At 43.5% G+C, this 23040-nt stretch overlaps 1 protein-coding gene across 1 annotated transcript; it reads left to right on the plus strand.

Moving 5' to 3' along the window:
• The first annotated feature begins 1021 nt into the window (after positions 1 to 1021).
• Positions 1022 to 18627, plus strand: inpp5d (inositol polyphosphate-5-phosphatase D). The gene is made up of 27 exons (XM_080430887.1): positions 1022 to 1410; positions 2517 to 2580; positions 4560 to 4695; positions 5202 to 5328; positions 6193 to 6333; positions 6923 to 7013; positions 7848 to 7925; positions 8012 to 8089; positions 8203 to 8335; positions 8859 to 8965; positions 9395 to 9497; positions 9968 to 10164; positions 10379 to 10496; positions 10612 to 10708; positions 11176 to 11314; positions 11802 to 11910; positions 12111 to 12199; positions 13534 to 13615; positions 14030 to 14119; positions 14239 to 14349; positions 14451 to 14530; positions 14633 to 14720; positions 15221 to 15367; positions 16132 to 16195; positions 16294 to 16521; positions 16681 to 17141; positions 18177 to 18627. Exons 1-27 carry the CDS (start codon positions 1271 to 1273, stop codon positions 18221 to 18223), a joined length of 3345 nt encoding a protein of 1114 aa, XP_080287013.1. The 5' UTR covers positions 1022 to 1270; the 3' UTR covers positions 18224 to 18627.
• The last annotated feature ends 4413 nt before the right edge of the window (positions 18628 to 23040 follow it).

Raw genomic sequence — 23040 nt, forward strand, 5'->3', positions numbered from 1 at the left:
CTTGCGGCTTGCCAGATAACATTTTTTCTCTTATTTGAGCAAGATTTCCTGTCCATCACATGAACATGACAAACCAATTTTAACTTTGTATTTCCTATAAGAGTATACTTCAAACATAGCCTAAGCTCTTATGATTCATATAACACTTCATATAAATCATTAGATTTTAGCAAAAAGCATTTCAGTGCTTGCTTTCTTCTATGCCAACAGGGCAGAGATGCACTAAACTTTATAAATGCTTTTGATGAATTGGGGCATGGTCGTTTTTGAGGACCTTTATATACTGTAACTGTAGTAGGTTGACTGGAGTGAATTCAACAGTATTTACAGTATGTTATCATAAACGAATGCTATGCAAATCATTAACCACTTAAGCCCTATATACTCTAGTCTATTGTACGACAAATAACAAAAATGTTACGAGCTCAGCTTGTAGATCGGCTATTTTCGCTATTTCGGAAAATGTAGAAATTTTGCAAATGTTTAAAAACATTTTGCCTAGAATTAAATGCCCAAAATAGGGATGCCAGATAGAAAGTGTTATAAAGTGTTAAATCAAAGTGACTGCACAAAGTGACTGCACTAGTTATAGATTACATATATCTCTATGGCTAACAGTCGAAAGGGTCAAGGGAAGTTCCCGAAAGTATTTTTGAGTCATTTTGAATAAATAAATTCGAAAAAGTCATTACAGCTCTAAACATAGTGTGAACCTCCCCCCCCCTTTTCTCACTTCCTCTATCACATAGTAAGTCTGCCAGACTCCGTCCACAAGCAATACTGCTTTAAAAAAGATTTCCTCTTTTATTGGTCAGTTCTCCTGAGTGGTGTGCAGCAGTTGGCAACTTCTAGTTTGGGGTTTTTGGACAGGTTGGTTGGTTATTGGTTAATCATTAGAATTGTGTGATAAAGGCCTGTGAGTTTTTCCACTTTGGAGCTGTGTGCTACAGCAGTAGCCCTACAGTCACAGTGGCAGGCAGTGGGGCCCTCCTCTCAAACCACTCAAATGAGGAAGTTGAGTGCTGTGTTGGTAACAGCTTCCTTTTACAGCTTTCGCCCTGCTAACAGGAAGAGAGAGAGGATGAACGAGTGAGAGAGGACCTACACACACACACACAGACACACACACACACACACACTCGCACACACAGACAAAGTGAAAGATGAAAACAGCTAGAAAGAAACACTGAATCAACTTTGGTTTGCTGTCGTGTGTTTTTGGGAGCACATGCAAAACGCTTGAGCTTCGGGCACTCCAGTGAGAAACAGGATGCCAAGGTATCAACAGTGGTACCATGGCAATATAACGCGATCCAAAGCTGAGGACCTCCTCTCTTACGCGGCGAGGGATGGAAGCTTCCTCGTCAGGGGCAGCGAGTCCATACAAGGAGCCTATGCCCTCTGTGTTCTGTAAGTACAATCGTGTGTTACTAATGCACCCTGTGTGTCCCAGTACTGTGAATGTTATGCATAATACAGTTCAACAACAAAAGCCTAGGATCCTCATTCTTGTGCAAGAAACCAAATCTAAAATGCAGCTTGTATTCAGAAGTGATCTGAACTTATGGAAAAATAGCCCAGGAAGTGTGTATGTGATCAAACGGGTAAGGTGTTCTTCACTTAAATACATTGGAAAGACATTTTGTATTATTAGATTTTTTTATACAAAGAGATGTTCACTATACCATGTCACATGGTTTGCATATCAAAGCAGTGTTGAGCCAGTTTCCTCTTAACCCATTGAGACCTGAGGCGATTCTTTAAAAAAATCTAAATCTCAACAGTTTTTTGAAAAAAATCTGGAAAATATTTTTTCAAGATTTTTCAAAAATAGCAGATCTGCAAGCTCGTAGCGCGGCACTCGGTGCCGCGCTATGAGCTTGCAGATCTGCTATTTTTGAATAGCCCAAAGAAATCTTAAAATGAGACGCAGATGCGTCCCCGGTCTTAATGGGTTAACTGCATACTACACTACTATGAAGCGACAACCTTTGGAAGTCATACATTTGCATCGTCAGCTTTCTTTTGAATAACTGCTAGACAAGTGAACTAATGCAAACTGGAACAACCGAAAGATCAAACTGAATAAATATAGGAATCTATACACATAATCATATATCAGTGGTATACCGTATGTTAATCTTATCCATTGCCAGGCTGCTATCCATACACTTTTTTAACTTCTGTAAAATGAAAATGAAAGGGTGCTTTGGTTTATCTACAAGTTCTTTTTCTCCATGAACCCTAGCGTCCCTAATCTGGACATGTCATAATAGGCGACCGTTTGGTAAAAAATAGCCGATCTACAAGATCACAACACACAACACACAATGCGTTGTGACCTTGTAGATCGGCTATGGTTTGGTGTAGAGGGAAAAATGGAGGGGGCAAATATAAACACTCGGTCAACGACGTTTATACTGTAGGGTTTAATTTGTTAATACACATACGTACATTTCTATGCTTCAAACCTGATTATTGAATCGGATTTTGACATTTTCATGTTTTACTAACAGATTCCAGAACTGTGTATACACATACAGAGTCCTGCCCAATGAGGAGAAGAAGCTATCTGTCCAGGTGGGTCAAACAAGGTGGAAAATAGAAGCACATGCTAAACATGTGTGTTTCACATATCGATAAATGATTCAAGCTATTTCATAGCATTTGTCAGGTGGTTGAGACTACAGTTTCACTGAGCACTTCTGCTTTTGACAGTCTTATGAAAAGTAATGGCTGACAGGCAGATGTCTTAAATGTCACAGTGGTGGAAGAAGAAGTCAGAGTAAAAGTAGCAATACCACAATGTAGAAATACTCCAATACAAGTAACGTCCTGTATTCAAATGTTTACTTTTGTAGTATTAGCATCAAAGTATTAGCATCAAAATGTACTTATAGTACCAAAGAAAAAGGACTCAATGTGAATGGCCCATTTCATTTTTTTTATTTTTTATGTTTAAAATCTTTTTAAAAAATTGTCAAAAAGTACAAGCTCACAACGCGTCGCATCGTGATGTGTTGTGTATACATCAGCTATTTTGGAATAGACAAAGTGTAAAATAGGGCTTAATTGGTTTATGTTTTTGGTTTATGTTTTGTAATAATAATCTAAATCTACAAATACAATTGTAGCTAAAGTTTTAAAATAAATGTAAAGTAGTACAAAGTAAAACATTTGCCTATGTATTGAAAAATGGAGATACTCAAGTAAAGTAAAAGTACCTCAAACATTTTTACTTCAGTACAGTACTTGAGTAAATGTACTTAAATGTCACAGTGCTGAAGAGGATGTAAAGAAACAACATTGATCAATGTTTTGGAGGAGCTATCATTGACTGTAGCAACTTTTTTTTCTTTAATGAGTCAGAATTACATGTTGTTGGGACAATAGCAGACCAAACTGAGGTTAAATGTATGGTAACTTTTAGATGTACATGTATAGAATATATATAAACGTTGAATATTTCCTCCCCATTTGAATTACTTCTATTTTGTATTGTATGTTATGGCAACAAACTGCTGCAGTTGGTGAATGACTGCATACCATTTCATTTCAAATGGACTCTACATATTGTAATAGACATCTCAAATAGTTAACCAAGCTTTCAAAGTCTACCAGTGTGCAACACTTCCTCCCGCAAATCCATCAGGGTGTATTCTCTGTATCTGTTATGCAAGCATCCATTCCCAGTAGCAAATACTTACATTTCACATTTCAACACCAAAGATGGGTACATTTTGTTTGGTATTGTCTTTATAATAGTTACGCCAAGTAGTACAAGGTGCAAGAAACATTCTTCATACACTTTGCAGCCTGAGGAGGGAATGAGAACATTAGCTGTCATCTATAAACAATATATAGCCTCAGACCACCAGTGGTCAGACCACCAGTGGTCTGAGGTGACTGCTTCAAGTTAAAAAGAAAATGTTACAGATAAAAACTTCAACCGAAACCAGTGAAGTTGCATGTCAGACATTTTGTTGTTTTATGTTATTTAACCAATTAAACACAAACACCCTTAACAAAAAATACCTCAACTGCCTTTTGTTTTGTTCGAAATGTAAATCGGGCGTCATGGTCAGGACTCTGGAGTCACACTAGCTACAGCTAGCCAACCATAATAGTATTGCAGCTGAACTATAACTTGGTTGCTTGAAGAGTCAAAAAAGAAACAACCTAGAGGTAGAGACGGCCACTTAACACGCAGAAAACAATGCACCAATGAACCACATGAACCCTAGCGTCCCTATTCTGGGGCGTACATTCGCCCAAAATAGCTGATCTACAAGCTCATGCGACGCGTTGTAAGCTTGTAGACTGGCTATTTCCGACAAAGAGATGATGTAGAGGGGAAAATGGAGGGGGCCATATAGACCCCTGGGGGACTCCGGTTAACTAAGTATATAGGGTTTAACTGAGTCATCTCTAATGAATAGAGAGACGGAGAGACAAGAAATAATTTGCGTAGGAGAGACACAAAAAAACAAATTGCGTGGGAGATACACAGAGAGAAAGAGGAAGGGAGAGTTAACAGTATGCTATGTTGTGCTCCACAGGCGTCTGAGGGCGTCCCCATCAGGTTCTTCACTGATATATCGGAGCTGGTGGATGCCTACTACAGTCCCAACATGGGTCTGATCTCAAACCTCCTGTTCCCCGTCGCCAATGAGGAGGAGGCAGAGGAGGAACAAGGTCAGGAGCCTCTCTACCTTTTCATAAGACTCTATCTATGTCAGTGGTTCTCAAAGTGAGGTCTGGGGACCCCCAGGGGTCCTTGGGGGGGTTCCAGGGGGTCCCCAGCTGAATTTGTTAACATCAGTTAATTAATTTTGACAACACAAATCTTGTATGGGGGTCCCTGGCACAAAATATATTCAGATGGGGGTCTGTGTCCAAATACATATTCATTTGGGGTCCTTGACATGAGAATGTTTGACAACCACTGATCTATGTAATAAGACAGAGTGCTTGGTCTGCTTTGGCAACTGAAAGTCTGTCAAGCACAGCTGTCTGCACACTGAAGAAGCTCCTGGTAATTAAATCACTAATTAATTACCGGAAGCCCAGACCACAGACCTGCACCAGGCCTGTGAGACCAAAACGTAGTGAATTAAAGGGGGTGACACCCTATGCTGATTTTGTAATTGGGTTTCTGGTTTGGTTACTACAGTATTTTTCTTTTTTCCATTGTCTTACAGATGCCACTAACCAGCCACCACAACTGCCACCTCGGAACTTCACAGCCAACGATAACATGGTTGAACACACCAACCTCTCCCTGTCTGACACCTATCTGCAGAGACTGCAACATATGGACATGTCAACGTAATCGCATTCTTATCAGTTTCCCCACTTCCCCCTATGTTATAGGCTACTCTGTCGTGCGAAAATAGGCAAAAATAGTGGATCTACAGATCTGCTAATTCTGCCAGTTTAAAAAAAAGTGTAGTTAAAAAGAAAGTGTGAACATTTTTGAAAATATTAGACAATTGTAGATCTGTTATTTTTAATACTTAAACATTTTTAAACATTTTATAATGTTTTTGAAAATACCATAACATAGTGAAAATAGCAGATCTACAAACCCACAATGTGTTGCATTATGATGCGTTGTGGGCTTGTAGATCAGCTATTTTCAAAATCTTTGGATATACAGTGTCATGTTTTCAATTAAACAAGTTATTTTGATATAGTCCTTCACCGGTATATTTTTAACAATAATGATTCCATATAAATGTGTCTGACTTCTCTAAACACTATCATACCCGATACTCACGCCAAAATGAAGTAGGCACCAGAAATATACTGGGAATGTATTTATCTATGTATTTTAATGTTAATAAATACCGTTTCTGACGGGCGCTAGACCCTGCAGCATTCCTTTCTGAGTGGTACTTCTGTATAGACGAATCCACAGAGCGCTGTGGTGTCAGACTCCTGCTGCGGTGTGCATTCTGACACCGCAGTTATGATTGCGCCAGGGGAGCACTCTGTGGATTGGTCTATAGAGAAATGCTTTAATGGCAACGGGAGGTGTCACCAAAATGACTGCTAAAATGAGTAAACCAAGTACTACTGCATATCTAAAGCTAGTCTATGTCCATTCATTATACAAAGGTTTTGATTGTGCACATTATACACAGTACTGTGCGAGTTAAGAATGACTAACATGATCCTGTGTTATCCCAGATTACCAGAGGAACACCAACAGGCCATTCAAGAATACTTCAGGACATCCATATGTTTAGATGCAGAACAAGTACAGAATGGCATTCCCAACCTTCCCTACCTGAAGAAGCTGACACTGGCGGTCTGTAAGAATCTGAACAGGTACGGTTAGTTACCTGTGGCATATCGTGGAGAATCTCTTCAGATATATTAGAGTGAAAAGAAATAACAAACAATGGTGGTTTACAGAATATTTAAAGGAGCATCTACACCCATTTTCAACTTTATCTATCATCATATAATTGGTCCTCACTAATGCTCATAAGGGCTGTGTGTGGACAGTTCAGAAATCTGATCATGAGCATTAGTGAGGACCCTTTTTTCCCCTTTTTTTAACAAAAACTTACACAACATAAACAAACATGTACCTAACACACAAACAAATAAGTTAAGAGTGCAAACATATAGTCATAAGTCAAGAGAAATAATAGCACACTTTAGGAATGATAATGAAGCTACGGTTGAAAATGGGTGAAATGCTCCTTTAAAACAGCATGTGTTTGTAGACGATGTTTAAGATTCTTGTATGTTTTATTCAAACGTCCTTTGCTCAGTGTTATTAATTTCCACTTTCGTCTCTATTATCTAGTACATTTCTGATTTATTCTCCATAAACGTCCCTCCATACATTCCATGTTTATGCTGACATTGAACCTAAAGCCACTCATGTGGTCATGTCTTTGTTTTGTAGTGAGATTTCCAACATCCTGCCTACTCTGGAGGCCCTGCAGAGGGTATTAGACCAGCAACTCTCTCCAGGGCCTGGGCGACTCAGGGCTCAAGTGAGTGGCCCTTTTAACCCTGTTCTGTTAACTAGTATGTAAATGATGTTAAAGGTGATATTGATATCATTTTAATTTAGACAAATTATGAAAAGAAAATAATACACCCACACAGCTTTTAAAAATGTGCGGAATAAATATAATATCCCCAAAAATATATATATATTTGCTTTTGACATTTTGTTGACACTGTAAGCTGACGGCCGCCATTATCCACGTTGCTTCTGCTTTTGTTGTGGAAGTACATTTTTTCCCCTCTATGCACGCTTGGAGGCAGGTGCCACATTACATTGGTGCTAACTGCATGAGTGCTACCTCGTAGACATGACTGAGGGAAATAAGGAACCTTATACCACACCGGTGTTGTGATGTGGAGTGTGACATCTAGTGGCTGAATGTTGTCAATAGCACATTTACAGGAATGCTGCACCACTGTCAAATTTGTGGACGTGTGGACGATTTCTGACATTTTGACACACAGTTTTTTGGCGTTTAGCTGCATGATAATACAACAACCAGAATTCACTGCGAAGGCTTGGTTCACGAGCAGTTCTGAAGGACATAACCGTGTATTGATTACTCCTGCCGATAAAGACATGGAAATAAGGGTGAAAAAGAGTAGTGTTCCTTTAACGATTTGGATGTTCTTGAACTCATGAACTAAACAGTGGGACTTTGATCTGCTTGATATTCATTAAGCCATAACTGGTGAAAAAATTAAGTTCTCCTCTCTCTCTCTCTCTCTCTCTCTCTCTCTCTCTCGCTCTCTCTCTCTCACACACACACACAGAAAACAATTAACTCAGCGTATGTGTGTTTTGTTTCCATTTCTAGGTTTCTACTGACTCAGGTCAAATTATATCCTTTAGGCTTGAGCAAATGACGAAGCTGCTGTACTCAATAGAGGAGAAGGTACTGCAATAAACTATCACAACACAGACCGCGCATCTCTCACAACTCCCAATATCATCAGACTTGACTTCTTTTTTTTCCTTCAGGCCAAAAGTGCTGTGTTTGAGTCTGTTGGATATGACGGAGGCCACAGAAATTCTCTCATCCCCCCTGTGTCTTTTGAGGTACTCTGTGTTCAGTTTAAAACATTAATGTTCATTGCAGGAAAAGTTCATTTAAATATGTTTTTGTTTTTAGCATGATGGACAAGGATTGCATTTCTCTTCGATTGTTACAGGTCAAGAATGAATCTCTTGGGATATCTGGGATATCCACGAAGATGGTCCTCAAAGTGGACGTTGAAAGTGGCAAACTCTTCCTCAAGAAGTCCAAAGATGGCCCCGAAGACAAGTTCTATGTGCACAATAAAAGTAAGGGACTGTTATATGCAATTATGTTCCCAACTATTACTGTACAGTACACATGCAATGCTGTGAATTCTTAGTAAGTGTAATGTAATTCTCCAGCAGTGGTGGAAAGAAACAAGTACATTTACTCAAGTACTGTACTTTTACAATTTGAGGTACTTTTACTTTACTGGAGCATTTCAAAATACTTTTACTTTTACTTCTACTCCACTACATCTCAGAGGCAACTATTGCACTTTTTACTAAATTATTTGAAAACTTTAGTTACTAGTTACTTTGTAGATTTTGATTATTATTACAAAACATTTTATACATTTGAAAACTTGAGAAACGGGACATTCTGCATAATGACTACTTTCTACTTTTGGTACTTTAAGTACATTTTGATACCAATACCTTTGTACTTTTACTCAAGTAAATTTAGAATTCCAGACTTTTACTTGTAACAGAGTATTTCTACAGTGCAGAATTGATACTTTTACTTAAGTAAAAAATGTGAGTACTTTTTTCCACCACTGTTCTCCAGTCCTGCAGCTGGTGAAGTCCCAGAAAGTGCATGCCAAACTCATGATCGTGTTGGACACGGAGAAAGAGAAGATTGTGCGCAAAGAGTTTGTCTTCGACGACACAAAGGTAATTCATTATTGAATGGAGTTCACAGATGTGGCAAAGGCATCTGCCTACAATATGAGTCGGGAACTGATTTGGCACTGACATTTCTGCCCACGGGTGGCAATCAATTAATAAGAATGACACTTGAAAAGTTTGATTATCAGTACACTGCAACAGAGAATGTTCCCTATGTGTAATTAAATAAATACATCTATAATTAATATATGTTTTTATCTCTATATAAACTAATAACAACAACAATAATTATTATTATTATTATTATTATTACATTGTTGTTGTTGTTGTTATTATTAATAGTAGTAATAGCAGTGTTGATACTAGTGTACTAGTAGTCTATGTATCTCTTACAGTAGCGTATTGCTTATAAGTAAAATAGTAACAGATAGTTTGTTTGTTGTTCCTGTGATGTTTGTTGTGGTGTTTCGGCAGAAGAGAGAGGGGTTCTGCCAGCTCCTCCAACAGATGAAAAACAAACACTCTGACAAACCCGAGCCTGACCTGATCACCATTTTTGTTGGCACCTGGAACATGGGTACTGTTGGTTTAATATTCAATACTGATTCATTCTCCTTAACAGAAAGAATCAAATCAATATTAAGAGTTGACTCTTCAGTTAAGTGGTGCACCATAATAGGGCAGCAACTATCCATTATTTTCTTAGCGATTATTCTATCGATTACTTTTTTGGTTAAATGAATAATCGAGAAGCAATTAAAAAAAAGAAAAAAAAAAAAAATATATATATATATATATATATATATATATATATATATATATATTTGTTTCTTTTTCATATATCAATGAATCGCTTAAACCACTTAGGCGTTATTTTATACTTCGTCACACAACGCTGTCATGCTAAAATAATGAAAATAGCTAAAAGCAAAATGCGAGCTTTAAATAGAGATCAATTATGAATCGATTATCAATTGTTATCCATTTATAAACGATTAAATCGATCCGTTCGATTAAATGTTGGACCCTTACGCCATGAACCAACAGGAGGATGCAGTCTTCCCAACAGCATGGAGTCTTGGTTCCAGTGCAAGGGCCAGGGAAAGATGAGAGACGACACCGCCAACCAAATCCCACATGATATCTACATCATTGGAACTCAAGAGGACCAGCTGGGAGAGACGCTTTGGGCTGAGACCTTGAAGAACACACTGCGGAACATCACTAACCTCAGCTTCAAACAGGTGAGTGACACATGGCACAGCTGAGCGGTGGAATGCGTGTCTGTTATGGCGGTGGTTTTCAAAGAGGGTTGCCGTGGCACACAGGAGGTGGGCGCCAGAGGAAAAGAGAGGAAAAAGCCATTTCACAACAGGGGGCCGCAGGCAGATGGCATGGCATGGAAAAGTGTGGGAACCCCTGTATTATAGGGCATAAACTCTATCTTCTAACTTCTAGATGGCAATCCACACTCTCTGGAACATTCGCATTGTGGTCCTAGCGAAGCCAGAGCATGAGAACAGAATCTCCCACATTTTCTCGGACAGCGTCAAGACAGGGATTGCCAATACACTGGGTATGTGATCACCAAACCCCTCCATACCATTTGAGTGACTCAACTCGACATAAAAAAAGAGATGAGATGGATAGATACGTTCTGTATCGGTACTCACCACATGTGTATTTTGTAGGAAACAAGGGAGCAGTGGGCGTGTCCTTCATGTTTAATGGAACATCCTTTGGTTTTGTCAACAGTCACCTCACCTCTGGAAGTGAGAAAAAACTCAGGTTAGCTACAAGTCAGACTTCTTTTTTTCCTCAATTCTGTTTATCTTCTTCCCCTTTTTCTCCCAATTGAATTTCGTCCTTATGCCATTTCCCCTTCCCTTTGTACTGTAAATCTCTTGTTGATGCTGACCAATACTGGTTGGTTTGTTAGGGGGTAGGCACGTGTCCTCTCCGATAAACATGAAGTCATAGTTCTGACATCAGCATACTTTAAAACTACTGTATCTTTGAATAGACGATTTTGTTAAAAATGTGATATTATTATTGATGTACCATGGGTCTTAAGACTCTGAATTGAAAGGTGTCCGCAATGAAACCACAATAAAAATAGTGGAGATTCATCATCAGTGACAAAACCTTTTTTGCTGCATTGCTTCTTCATGGATAATATGGCTGAAATGAAATGTTGAAAAAATGCCTCATACCAGATACATATATATTTTTTATAATATTTGCTGAATTTACAGACGCAATCAGAATTATCTCAGCATTCTCCGATTCCTGAATCTGGGAGATAAGAAACTGAATCCCTTTGACATCACACATCGATTCACCCACCTCTTCTGGCTTGGTGATTTGAACTACAGGCTGGAACAACCATCGGCAGTAAGTTGCAAAGATATAGGCAGATGACAATAACATACAAATATAACAACATCGATAGACAATATGAGGTCCAGCAATTTCCTCAAAACACAATCAACAATGTATTTGTAACATTTGAGAACTGGTATGGCATATTGTCACTATGGAGAGGAAACCTTGTATGTCCAAAAACCTTACATTTGAGGAATTTGTAAATTTTATGTAGTCCTCACCATCATGTAATACGTCTGCCCCAAATTCCTAACTTTAATTCAAATGTCTGGTCCAAATAAAGTGACACAATTCAACTGTGACGCAAATCAAAGTTGACATAATTGCTGCATTAAGTTGAGCCCATTGCTCATTGTATGAATTTGCATCAGAAGTCATCAGAAGAACATGGTTGTTTGGCCTGTGTCACTCTTGTCATCCTCTAGCAGTCCTAAACAGCGACTGCTGACGTCACAAGGCAGGAAGAGCCACTGATTTGCATTGTTTGCCTTTACAGGAAGCTGAGAACATTGTGACGAAGATCAAACAGCAGCTGTACCAGGAACTCCTCTGCAAAGACCAGCTCAACATAGAAAAGCAGGATGGGAAAGTCTTCTTGCATTTTGGTATGCCATTATCAAATGCAAAGAAGTTGATAGTCTATCCATCATGTATACAGTTAATTAAGTTTATATCACATTTGTCCACTCTAAAAAGCCTACATGGATTAGATTTTTTATAATAACTCTGCACTCATCACTTGTCAGCATATACTGTACATCAAATGGTTGAATTCACCTGTCGTGTTTATTTCCCTTGGCTTTAGATGAAGAGGATATCACTTTCGCACCCACGTATCGCTTTGAAAGAGACACGCGGGAGAAGTATGCTTACACAAAGGCCAAAGCCACAGGGGTAGGCTTCACAAGTCTTTTTTCCTCTATGGCTACTTATCATCATGTGTCTAACTATAAGCATAGTGTAGTCACAGTCACAGTTCAGAATGCAGCAATAAAGAGTTACAGCTTTAGATTTGGAGCCAGGCCAGCAAATGTGTCGATGAAATGAAATTTGTCCCTGAGCAAGACTCTTAACCCCTAATTGCTCACAGGCCCTCATTGGAAACAAGACCACATGAACGGACCTGTTAAAGGAATTATCCTTATCCTTAGGCCCTCTTATACCTTAAATCTCCCATTTGGTATTATGTATCTTATTTCTACTTCTGTTAGTCTGTTTTCTCTTACTCTTCTGTTCTGTGTTTCCTACTGTGGTGCAGCTATGACAACTGTCCTTTGATGCAGAATCAGATTTAGTTTCAAGCCATCCAAATCTGAATGTCTGTAAGATATGTGGTGGCTCATGACAAATTCCTGATATGAAAACGTACAGTAACTAGGCTTCTTTTGCATAACTGCCAACAATATCAGATAACTGTGTTAAAGGTAGGGTAAGTGGTTTTCTTTGGTTAAAATAAGTGTTAAATAGCTCTATATTCTGATAGTACTCATTGCTATGAGTGTTTGTTCAGTAAAAGGAGTCTCCCATGTCTCTCCAGCTCTTTATTAAACAGAAAATGCATTTTCAGTGCTCTCTCCTGATTGGCTTACATTTTGTCACCTGAAAATGTACTATATTCTGTTTACTATACAGCTGGAGAGACCCCTGTGACCGAACAAACGCTCTGTAGCAATGACTACTATCGGAATATAGTACTTTGGCCTTTTTAACCAAAAAATTTAAAATACCAAAAGATATCACTTTTTAAGTGTAAAATCTTGTTGTGAATAATTAACTTCCCATTGAGTGATTTTATGGACCAGGAAAAGTTTGAGTTTTATACCCCTACGAGATTTATTCTACTGTTGTGTTATCCATATCAAACTAAGAAATGTTCACTTGATCCCAACTTCCCATACAATCTCTGTGTGCAGGCATTCCACCTCTTCATCTTTCCCATTTTATTCTCTATGTGACATTCCCAAAAATTCATGTTGAATGAAATCATTCCTATTGGAGGGAACGCCATAACCAGGCTTACAATGGAAGTTACTAATACTACTGCTGTGGACTAACCACATCATCACACCCATAACCATCAGACTGAGAAGCTTGTCTCTGTAATGCCTGATTTATACTTGGATGCGTGCCGGAGTCGCGTAAACTAAGCATTATATCACCTATTATGGCCAGGTTGTAGAACACAGCTTTTGAAAGTGAATAGCTAACTACTTCCCTACTTCCCACAGACAAAATACAACCTCCCATCATGGTGTGATCGTGTCCTACGGAAGTCATACCCACTTGTTCATGCTGTCTGTCAGTCATATGGTGAGTAACTACTGAGGAGAAATATTGGGAAGTGTTTTTTTTAGACTAGTGGTTCCCAACCCTATTCTGGATCAGGGCCCACTTGAAAATCTCAAAAGTGTTCACCCACCCATCTGACCACTTAACTTTAGTGGTCAGATGGGTGGGCCGCATGCATTTACAGGTGAGGTTTATTTAAATGATCAATCAATTGATTGTGTTTCTGCTTGGATGTTCCTTTTTATCTGTATCACAATTACTTTTTTCAAGGTTTTAAAGGAGAAAATACCATGATTTTTTTTTTTTACATATTTTTAAAATCTTGGTGTTTTGCCAATTACTTTGGGCCCCCCAGCAGGCCCCGGCCTACAGGATGGGAATGGACAGATTAGGCATATCATGGTCATAATTATGTGTAACCTTCTCCGTTTGCAGGGTGCACTAATGATATCATGACAAGTGACCACTCACCGGTTTTCTCCACATTTGAAGTCGCCGTGACCTCGCAGTATGTCTCTAAGCATGGTAATTTTAACTCTTTATGTCCCACCGGAGTTAAAATGTCTTCTACAAACACTTCCCTTCAAAGGTTTATGTGACAACTATAGTTTATGGGCTAATCATTTATTTTCTGTCCCACCCAGATCCAAACAGCATGTCTCAGGGCGGAATCAAGTTTATGAATTGCGTTGCCACCTTAAAGACAAAATCAAAGACGAAGTTCTTCATTGAATACCATTCCAGTTGTTTGGAGAGTATGTTGCATGAGTTGACCACATAATAGCAGCTAACATAGACGTTGGTATGTAGGCTAATTTAAGATAAGAACTACAAAGATTACTCTCAATCTCCACAGAAAGTGTCAAGACCTCGGAAGGAGAGAACACAGAGGAAGCAGATGGCTCGATAAAAGTTCGGTTCGGAGCTCAAGTTGAGGTAAACTGAGGGTGGAGTTTTTTCATTGGGTCAACTTATTTATCTGACTGTGGGGAACCAAAATGATTATTTACTGTCTCCATCTTCTATTTCTACTGCAAGCTCGTCCCCATCATCTCTGATCCAGAGTATCTTTTGGATCAGCACATTCTCATCTGCATCAAGTCAACAGACTCTGACGAGTCCTATGGTAATTGACCATATTCACACGTTCATAAAGTGATACATTTTGTGATCCTCCCCACGGATACTTCCTTTCTTTCCCCATCAAGGGTTTTGGGAGTATTTCCATGCCTGACTGAGGGTCTAAAGACAGGGTGTGTGATTGTTTCCTCTGTTATATGCAGGCAAACTGTTCTCTTTATTGATTATTCCTTTTTTCCCCTTTTTTTCATGTTGTTGTAAATATGTTTACTTTATTTTATTATTACTATTATTATTAATTCTTCTACAATGTCTGAGGAACCAGAACCAAACAAGTTTACTCTTAGGTAAAGGTGTTCTTTATTGTTGGTCTTGTTACAAAGCATAACAATAAAGAACACCCTGACACCTTAACCTTGATGAGTTGAGATTATGATGTCAGAGAACAATGGCTGCCTTGTGAACATGGCCAATGGCAAAGAGAGTGCACAGAATTAGATCTAACGAACCTTCATCCACTCTCTTGTTGTCGTGCTGTTCGTACAGGAGAGGGCTGTGTTGCGCTGCGAGCTGCAGAGTACTGTTACACAGAGTTCCACGTCACCCTGACCCACCATGCAGAGAAGACCGGCACCCTGACGGGGGGCATTCAGTTGCGCACTGCAGAAGGGAAACAGACAGAAAAGTTATATGGTGAGTCTGAAAAGCAACACTATGGCACGATATCCCCTGCTGCGCTGGTTCTCAACGTGGGATCCAGGGACCTAATGGACACTAATATGGGTCTGTAACTGAGAGAGTTTATAAATGGGGTCCATTTGGTTCCATTTGTACACTCTGAAAGTTATATCACCAGGATTTTACAGTATTGATTGAGGTCCCAGAGATGAAAATAGCACCAAATGGCCTTAATGCAAATCAAACTGGGGCTCGAATTAAAAAGGGTAGAGAATCACTGAGCTATTACTAGAATGTCTGCAAACTGAATTTGCGAACATTTTCAACTAACATTTTTTTTCTTTCTTAAATTTAGAGTTGTCGATAATTTTTTACCCCCTTTTTCTCCCCAATTGAGTCGTTATGCCAATTCATTCCTCCCCACACACATTTCTGTGTTGTCACTGCCGTTGTACCCTTCTGACTCACCTGCCAGTGAGGAGCCCCCACCGGGAGGACGTAGGGCCTTCGTCCTACTCCTCCCGCCCAACACTCCCTTTTGACAGGTGCCGCCCCAGCCCGTAGGAGTACATGCAGCGACCAATATCACCCTCCCCCAAACACGGGCCAATTGAGTTCGCATGGACGCCTGACAAAGCCGGATGCACCACGGTGGATTCTAACCCACAACCTCCGTGGTGGTGGGCAGGGACTTTACCACTGCACCACCCGAGCGCCTCAGATTCAACTTAATTAATATTCCAGTAACACTTCCATTTCCTATCTTGTTCCCTCTACAGATTTCATCAAAGTTGAGAGAGACGACCCTGCCACCTCGAAGGGCAAAGGAATTGACTATAACAAGTAAAGGAATAACTTTTGTCTCATGGCTTCTTTAGCAAAATGTCCTAAACATGAACTTGGTGGGACATTTATTTTGTATGTTCCTTTCTGTTGAATAGGTTTTCAGAGTCTATGAAAAGTCATGCATTTGACATCAACAACCCCAGTTACATGGGAGTGGGCATCAAGTGCACTGCTGATCGGGGCTGGAGCTACAGCATGCCACCAAAAGCTAACGCAATGCATGGGCAAGTGGGCAAAGACCACAACATGGGCAACATCTCTCCTAAAAGGTCTGGTTTTGACGCCAGCATTCACAGCCCCACAATAAAAGCATCAAGTCCTGTGTAAGTACTTCTACTTGTTTTGGTAAGATGGAACATTGACATTCACATTCAAAATAATACTCAGATGATGGGAAAGAAAATGTAAAGTGTAGTTAATTAGCTTAAACTGAAAATTCAGGGTGAATCTGAAGCTTGATGACCTTATTCTGTATCTCCTAGAGACGAAGGTGAGCCGGCAAAGGAGATGTTTGACAATCCCCTGTATGGTTCGATGGGGAAAGCATCAGCACGGGGCAAGGAACAGGAACCCCAGCACAAGGACCATCTTACAGATCCCTTCGCCGCGGCCTTCGCCTTTCCCAAAGCCTCAGAGGGGGATGCCGATCGTCCCCCAGTGCCCACGCCCCGCATCCGATCCTACACATGCACTGAGAAACCTAAGCCATCAGCATCCGGCACCACACTGCACCCTTCCACTTTCAAGAAGCCGGTGATGACCTCACGCTCAGAGGGTGGACTAGGGCCTGGCAGCAACAACCGACCTCCCTTGCCGGCCAAGTCCCGCGCAGGCCAGTCCGAACCCCAGACCATTAAACCCAGAGATTACAGAGACAGCTCTGAACTCCCCAGTAATAAACAGCGACAACCAGCGAGGCCCAGCCAGCCACCCCCCAAAGAGAGTAAGATATACTTTGTTATTTTCAGCATGCAACCAAGTGTAAAATCTGCCATTACAACGCCATCAAGGCACCACCAAAATACATTTTAGTCGACTAAATCAACTGTAGATTTAGTCGACAATAATCTTATGACATTTAGTCAACTAAAACTAGACAAAAAGTAAAACATTTCAGATGACTAAAATATTACTAAAACTAAATGGAATTTTATTCAAAAGACTATGACTAAAACTAAATCAAAATTTTCTGTCAAAATCAACACTGTCTTCAGGGCAGCATACTGATCATTCCCACCATGTTTCATTAATTATTGGTGCATCCACTCTCAAGTTATTTTGCTAACAGAACAACCCTCATCAAACTCCATTGGCAGAGGTAAAAACTAGCACACGATTCATTATAAACTGCAGCTAGCTCTCAATTTGTACTTGAACATTTTGGACCGACAGACTGACCAACCAACCGACAGAGGGGCTTATACTAGCTGCGAAGTCATGGCAAAAAATGTTTTTATACACTACTACTATTGTACTTACTGCTGCTAATAGGCAAGGCAAGACAAGGCAACTTTATTTGTATAGCACATTTCGACAACAAGGCAATTCAATGTGCTGTACATAAAACATCAAGCAAAGGAAACACAAATTATAAAATGACATTAGGATGCATAAATCAAAAGAAGTAAAAATGTATAGATACTACAACTAAAAGTAATACTAATAAAAAAACAATATTTCTAATACAAAAAAAATTGTTCATATACACTGATAGGATAAGGATAATTCCTTTTAACAGGACGTTCATGAAAGTCCTTACGGGCTTGTTTCCAATGAGGGCCTGTGAGCAATTAGGGGTTTAAGAGTCTTGCTCAGGGACAAATTTCATTTCATCGACACATATGCTGGCGTGGCCTGGAATCGTACCTGGGGCAATCAGGGCCTCTGGCCCCCTAGGCGGGCTCACTAACCACTCAGCTATGGCCGCCCCTGATACTGTCTTTACCTGATGCAACTCTATGATCTTGTCTTTCTTTAGTGCATCACGAGACTCAGCCATCGAAGATGGGTCGCTCTGTGAAGTGAAGTCACACGGCGATGAATGGCTCAGCCAGAGCAGCTTCCTGCACTGTCTGCAACTGGAGAAAACCAAAGACATTGAACAAAACCTAATAGTTCTGGAACAGTCATTAATTTCCTTAATTAACCTGAAATGAAGGTCTGGCTGGTACTTGACTTATCATTTGCATTAATAGAATAAGCCTCCAAATGAATGTATCTCTACTGAACTCTGAAGAAACTGGGAAAACATTCTGCTAGCAAATCATTCTGTTACATTCCATGTAATAAATGTATGCAATAGAAAGCTTATTATTACCACTCAGTATTTGCTTGCACAGACATTTTAATACCGGCTTTGAATGTGTACATTAGAGTTATCAATAAATGAATAAAATGTCAATACTTAAATTGGCTTAATTTATCTTTTACATGGTCTGGTCTCTGTGCTATTAGATAACAAGTAGGCTCCAATGACCTGTGTATTGTATATTGTACTGTGTCATTTGCTCCCCCCTGCTGTTGTCCTAAAGAACTTCATGTTAAAAGTGTGCTATCTGCCATCCAAACTGGTAAAAAAAATATATATAATAATTTGAGAAAATGTTAACTTTTAGAATGTTGCCCTTTACGTTACTTAAAAACATTAATCTTGGGAATCTTTGATGCCCAAAATTGGCACGCCAGGTTTAGTCCGGGAGTCATGGGGCTTAACGTGGTTTCGTCGGTTAAAGTTTTTTTCTCAACTGATTCTTGCTGCTGGGGGTCCCCTCTTAAGGATTCAAGAGGGTGCCCAGTGAAATCCCTTGAGCATTTTTTATTATTAACCCCTTAATGCCCAAAACATTAAAAATGCACCCAAAATAGACTTCTATGGTATTTCATGCAAAATACTTGATCTAATTGCTTAAAATTTGCTTTCTACAGTGTGTATCCATGTAAGTGGATGTGTACAGTGCATTAGATTTAATATTTGTAAACTTTTAAATATTAACCCCTTCATTCCCAGAACAACTTAATCTTTAAACTGTGATATTGTGAAATAGAACATGCACAGAAATCAAATCAAATGCATCAGATCTGCTTTCTACTAAGTCTAATAGTGGAACTGGTCATGTTTCCTTTTGGATGAATGCATATTAACCATTTGAGGCCAACCATCTTTTAGTCATTAACCCTTAAATGCTCAAAACAAAAAACGTTTTTTATGGCATTTTATGCAAAAATATTGATTTAGCACATCAAATTGGAATATGTGTTTGTATGGGCCACGGTCCGTGGCCCATCGCTGCCCCAGGAAGAGGCCTCTTCCTGGGCATGGTCCCTACCTACTAGATGGCACCAGTCGGCCCTTCTCCCGGGCTCTCCCCTTCACACAGGGCAAGGGCCAGGGAGCCCAGTGCCTCACGGCACAGTGCCGGGTGCACACTCGCCCGCTCTACCCGCCCCGGGAGCCACCGTCCCTGGGTAGGAGGTGGTCCATGGACCCCCGATGGGGACCAGGGACCGGGGACGGCGCCGCCTTGTGGACGCCGGCGGTATTGCGCCCCGCGGCCACCACAGGCCTATCCAGGCTTGTGGATCTGCTCTTTTTCGACCGCAGGACTTTGTCCTTTTTCCAGACCCACGGCTGGGGACCCCCAGGGAACCCCGGGGAGGCCTCGACCCGGCCCAGGGAGCCCCCAAGCTGGGTGCTCGCTCCAGTCCGGGGACCCACGCCTCCGGGGGACAACCGGCTCTCCAGGCGGTCCCGTGGACCCACTCTTAAGAACCCCTCGGCGGGCGTTAAGTGAAGTGGCAGGCCGCGGCCAAAGCACCGCGTGGACCTGGTGGTACAAACGGCGACGAGCGCCCATGGGACTATTATGGACTTAGCGCGTTGGACCCGGCACACCGGCCGGTCCCGCGGACCCACTCTTAAGCACCCCTCGGCGGGCGTTAAGTGGAGTGGCAGGCCGCGGCCAAAGCACTGCGTGGACCTGGTGGTAAAAATGGCCTGGCGCGCCCATGGGACTATCATGGACTTAGCGCCTTGGACCCGGCAGAGGCCAGGCCCGGGCCTGGCCCCTGCCGGGCGGGGAGAAGCCTCCGTTCCCAGGCCGGGGACAAGCCTGCTCCTCAACAGAGTGCCGACCCCGGCGTCCCGGACAAAAGGTTGGATCGAGGGTTGACTCTCAATAGATCGCGGTCATACAGCCGCTCTGCTACTTACGAGACCCTGACCCAGAATCAGGTCGTTTACGAGTCATTTGGCGCCAAGTGCGCGTCCGGAGGGGGGCCGCCATCTTTTGGCGACCCCCCGTAAAGCTCAGGCGCGCGAGCAACCTGAGTCACCTTCGCCGCGAGCCCTTCCAGGCCGACCCAGAGCCGGTCGCGCCGCAGCGCCGCGGATAAAGTGCGCCCGGCGAGGGCACGGCAGTGAACTCTCTCTTCAAAGTTCTTTTCAACTTTCCCTCACGGTATTTAGCCTTAGATGGAGTTTACCACCAGCTTTGGGCTGCATTCGCAAACAACCCGACTCCGAGGAGACGTTGCCCCGGGGCGACGGGGGCCGCTACCGGCCTCACACCGTCCACGGGCTGAGCCTCTATCAGAAGGACTCAGGCCCCCGATCGACACCCGGGCGACAGCCGTCTCCTGTACGCCACATTTCCCGCGCCCACCGCGGGCGGGGATTCGGCGCTGGGCTCTTCCCTCTTCGCTCGCCGCTACTGGGGGAATCCTTGTTAGTTTATTTTCCTCCGCTTAGTAATATGCTTAAATTCAGCGGGTCGTCTCGTCTGATCTGAGGTCGTAAAGCAACGGGTTGCTGGTGGCGGCTCCCCCCGTGAGCGAGGAGGCTCGCCGAGACGCGGTGAGAAGACCGCCAGCCTCCCCAGGAACCGCACGCTCCGCGGTGGGTCGGCCGGAGTGCGCCGGGCGCCAGCAGGCTGCTAGAGACACAAGGTCCACAGGCAGCCGTACGGCACGCACGGCGCAGAGCCGGCTCCGACCTCCGCGGGCCCCGGGCTAGGGTGGCCGACCGGGGCCCACCCCGCGAACTGACTGACCGGCCGGCTCCCCGGCCGGCTCCCCGCCCGGGGGCGAAGTGACGGCAGGGGTGACGGCCCTGCAGGCTGCAAGCAGCGTCCGCGGAAGCACACGAGGTGCCGGCGGGGCCCTTGCAAGAGGCGGGCTACGAGTGCCTATCGGTCAGGAAAAAGTAGCGGGTTCCACGGGCGGCGTGGTTCCTGTGGAACACAGTGCAAGACTAGAGTGGCCACCGTGGCCGACGGCGGGCCCTGCATTCGGGCAGGCCTGCCGTCCGTGTCCCCAGTGTCCGCACGCTGGTCCATATATCCGGGCTGGGAAAAGTTGGCGAGACTCCCGGGAGAGAATTTCAAAGGAGGGGGCCATGGCAGAGCCCAGGTCCTCGTGGGCTCCACGAGAACTTCCAGGGTGCTAGGCCGCCCTACCGCGTCCGACCGGAGGCCTCTCTCGGGCCTGCCGTCGTCCCATCCTCGGCGTCCGCACGCCGGTTCCATATATGCGGGATGGGAAAAGTTGCCGAGACTCCCCGGAGAGAATTTCAAAGGAGGGGGCCAGGGCAGAGCCCAGATCCTCGTGGGCTCCACGAGGACCTCCAGGGCGCCCGTCCACCCGGCCGTGCCCACCCGGCCGTGCCCGACCGGCCGTGCCCGACCGGAGGCCTCTCTCTTCCCATAAGCCCGCTGGGAAGAGGCCTCCGATTTCATGGTTCTCCTCAGCCACCACCACCGGGCGCCCCGCTCGGGCCACTCCGAGACGGAGCCTCGCCCCGGGCTTCGCGACGGCCAAGCTCCATAGGTGCGTTCTTGAACAAGTCGGCGCCTCGCCCGGGAGACTTTTTCACAGGAGGGAGGCAGGGACGAGCCATACGCCTCCTGGGCCACGGGGAGGGGACAGGGAGGTACGACGCGGAGATCCAGGAGGAGGGGGCCCGCGCCGCCACCCGAGAAGGAGCCTCGCGCTGGGCATCGCGACGGCCAAGCTCCATAGGTACGGTCTGGAGCGTGTCGGCGTCTCGCCCGGGAGACTTTTTCAAAGGAGGGAGGCAGGCACGAGCCAGACGCCTCCTGGGCTACGGGCAGGTGACAGGGAGGTACGACGCAGAGATCCAGGAAAGGGACCCCTCGCGGCGCCGACACTGCCCCAGGACCATGCCCCGGTTCCGGGCATGGTCCATAGCTACCCGCTGGCACCAGTGGCCACTTTCCCCCCACGCGAAATTTCACGCAGGGGAGAGGCCGTGAGCCCACAGCTTCCTGGGAGCTCTGGACTCCTGGCTTTTTTCCGAATCCTCCAGGATTTGGGGCCTCTCGCGGCGCCGACACTGCCCCAGGACCATGCCCCAGTTCCGGGCATGGTCCATACCCGCTGGCACCAGTGGCCACTTTCCCCCCACGCGAAATTTCACGCAGGGGAGAGGCCAGAGCCCCAGACACCCGGGGGGGGCACCGACGCGTGCGCACCCCCGGCCCGGATCCAACGAGCCCTCCGCCGGCGCCGGGCGACCCAGGGACAGGGAGATACCGCCCGTTTTGGCCCGAAAAAGAGCAGATCGACAAGCCCGCGGACCTCTGGAGGCCATACAAACACTATGGGAAAGCTATGGGAAACACCAAATTGGGAATATGTTCTGTAGATATTTTTGTGCAGGATGCTCAAGATGGAAGGCCTGAAAGGGTTAATGTGCATTCATCCAAAAGGAAAAAAGTTCCACTAGTGTAGAAAGCAGATCTAATGCATTTGATTTAATTTGATTTCTGTGCATGTACAATATCACAGTTTAAAGATTATGTTGTTCTGGGCAGGAAGGGGTTAAT

This window comes from Gymnoscopelus braueri (assembly GCF_963280865.1).
Source record: "Gymnoscopelus braueri genome assembly, chromosome: 6".
Taxonomy (NCBI): Eukaryota; Metazoa; Chordata; class Actinopteri; order Myctophiformes; family Myctophidae; genus Gymnoscopelus; species Gymnoscopelus braueri.

Coding starts and splice junctions, on each gene's coding strand:
- inpp5d (XM_080430887.1), top strand. CDS start 1,271: ATGCCAAGGTATCAACAGTGGTACCATGGCAATATAACGCGATCCAAA. Junction 4,696..5,201: donor GGAGGCAGAGGAGGAACAAG/GTCAGGAGCCTC, acceptor ATTGTCTTACAG/ATGCCACTAACCAGCCACCA. Junction 7,926..8,011: donor TGTACTCAATAGAGGAGAAG/GTACTGCAATAA, acceptor TTTTTCCTTCAG/GCCAAAAGTGCTGTGTTTGA.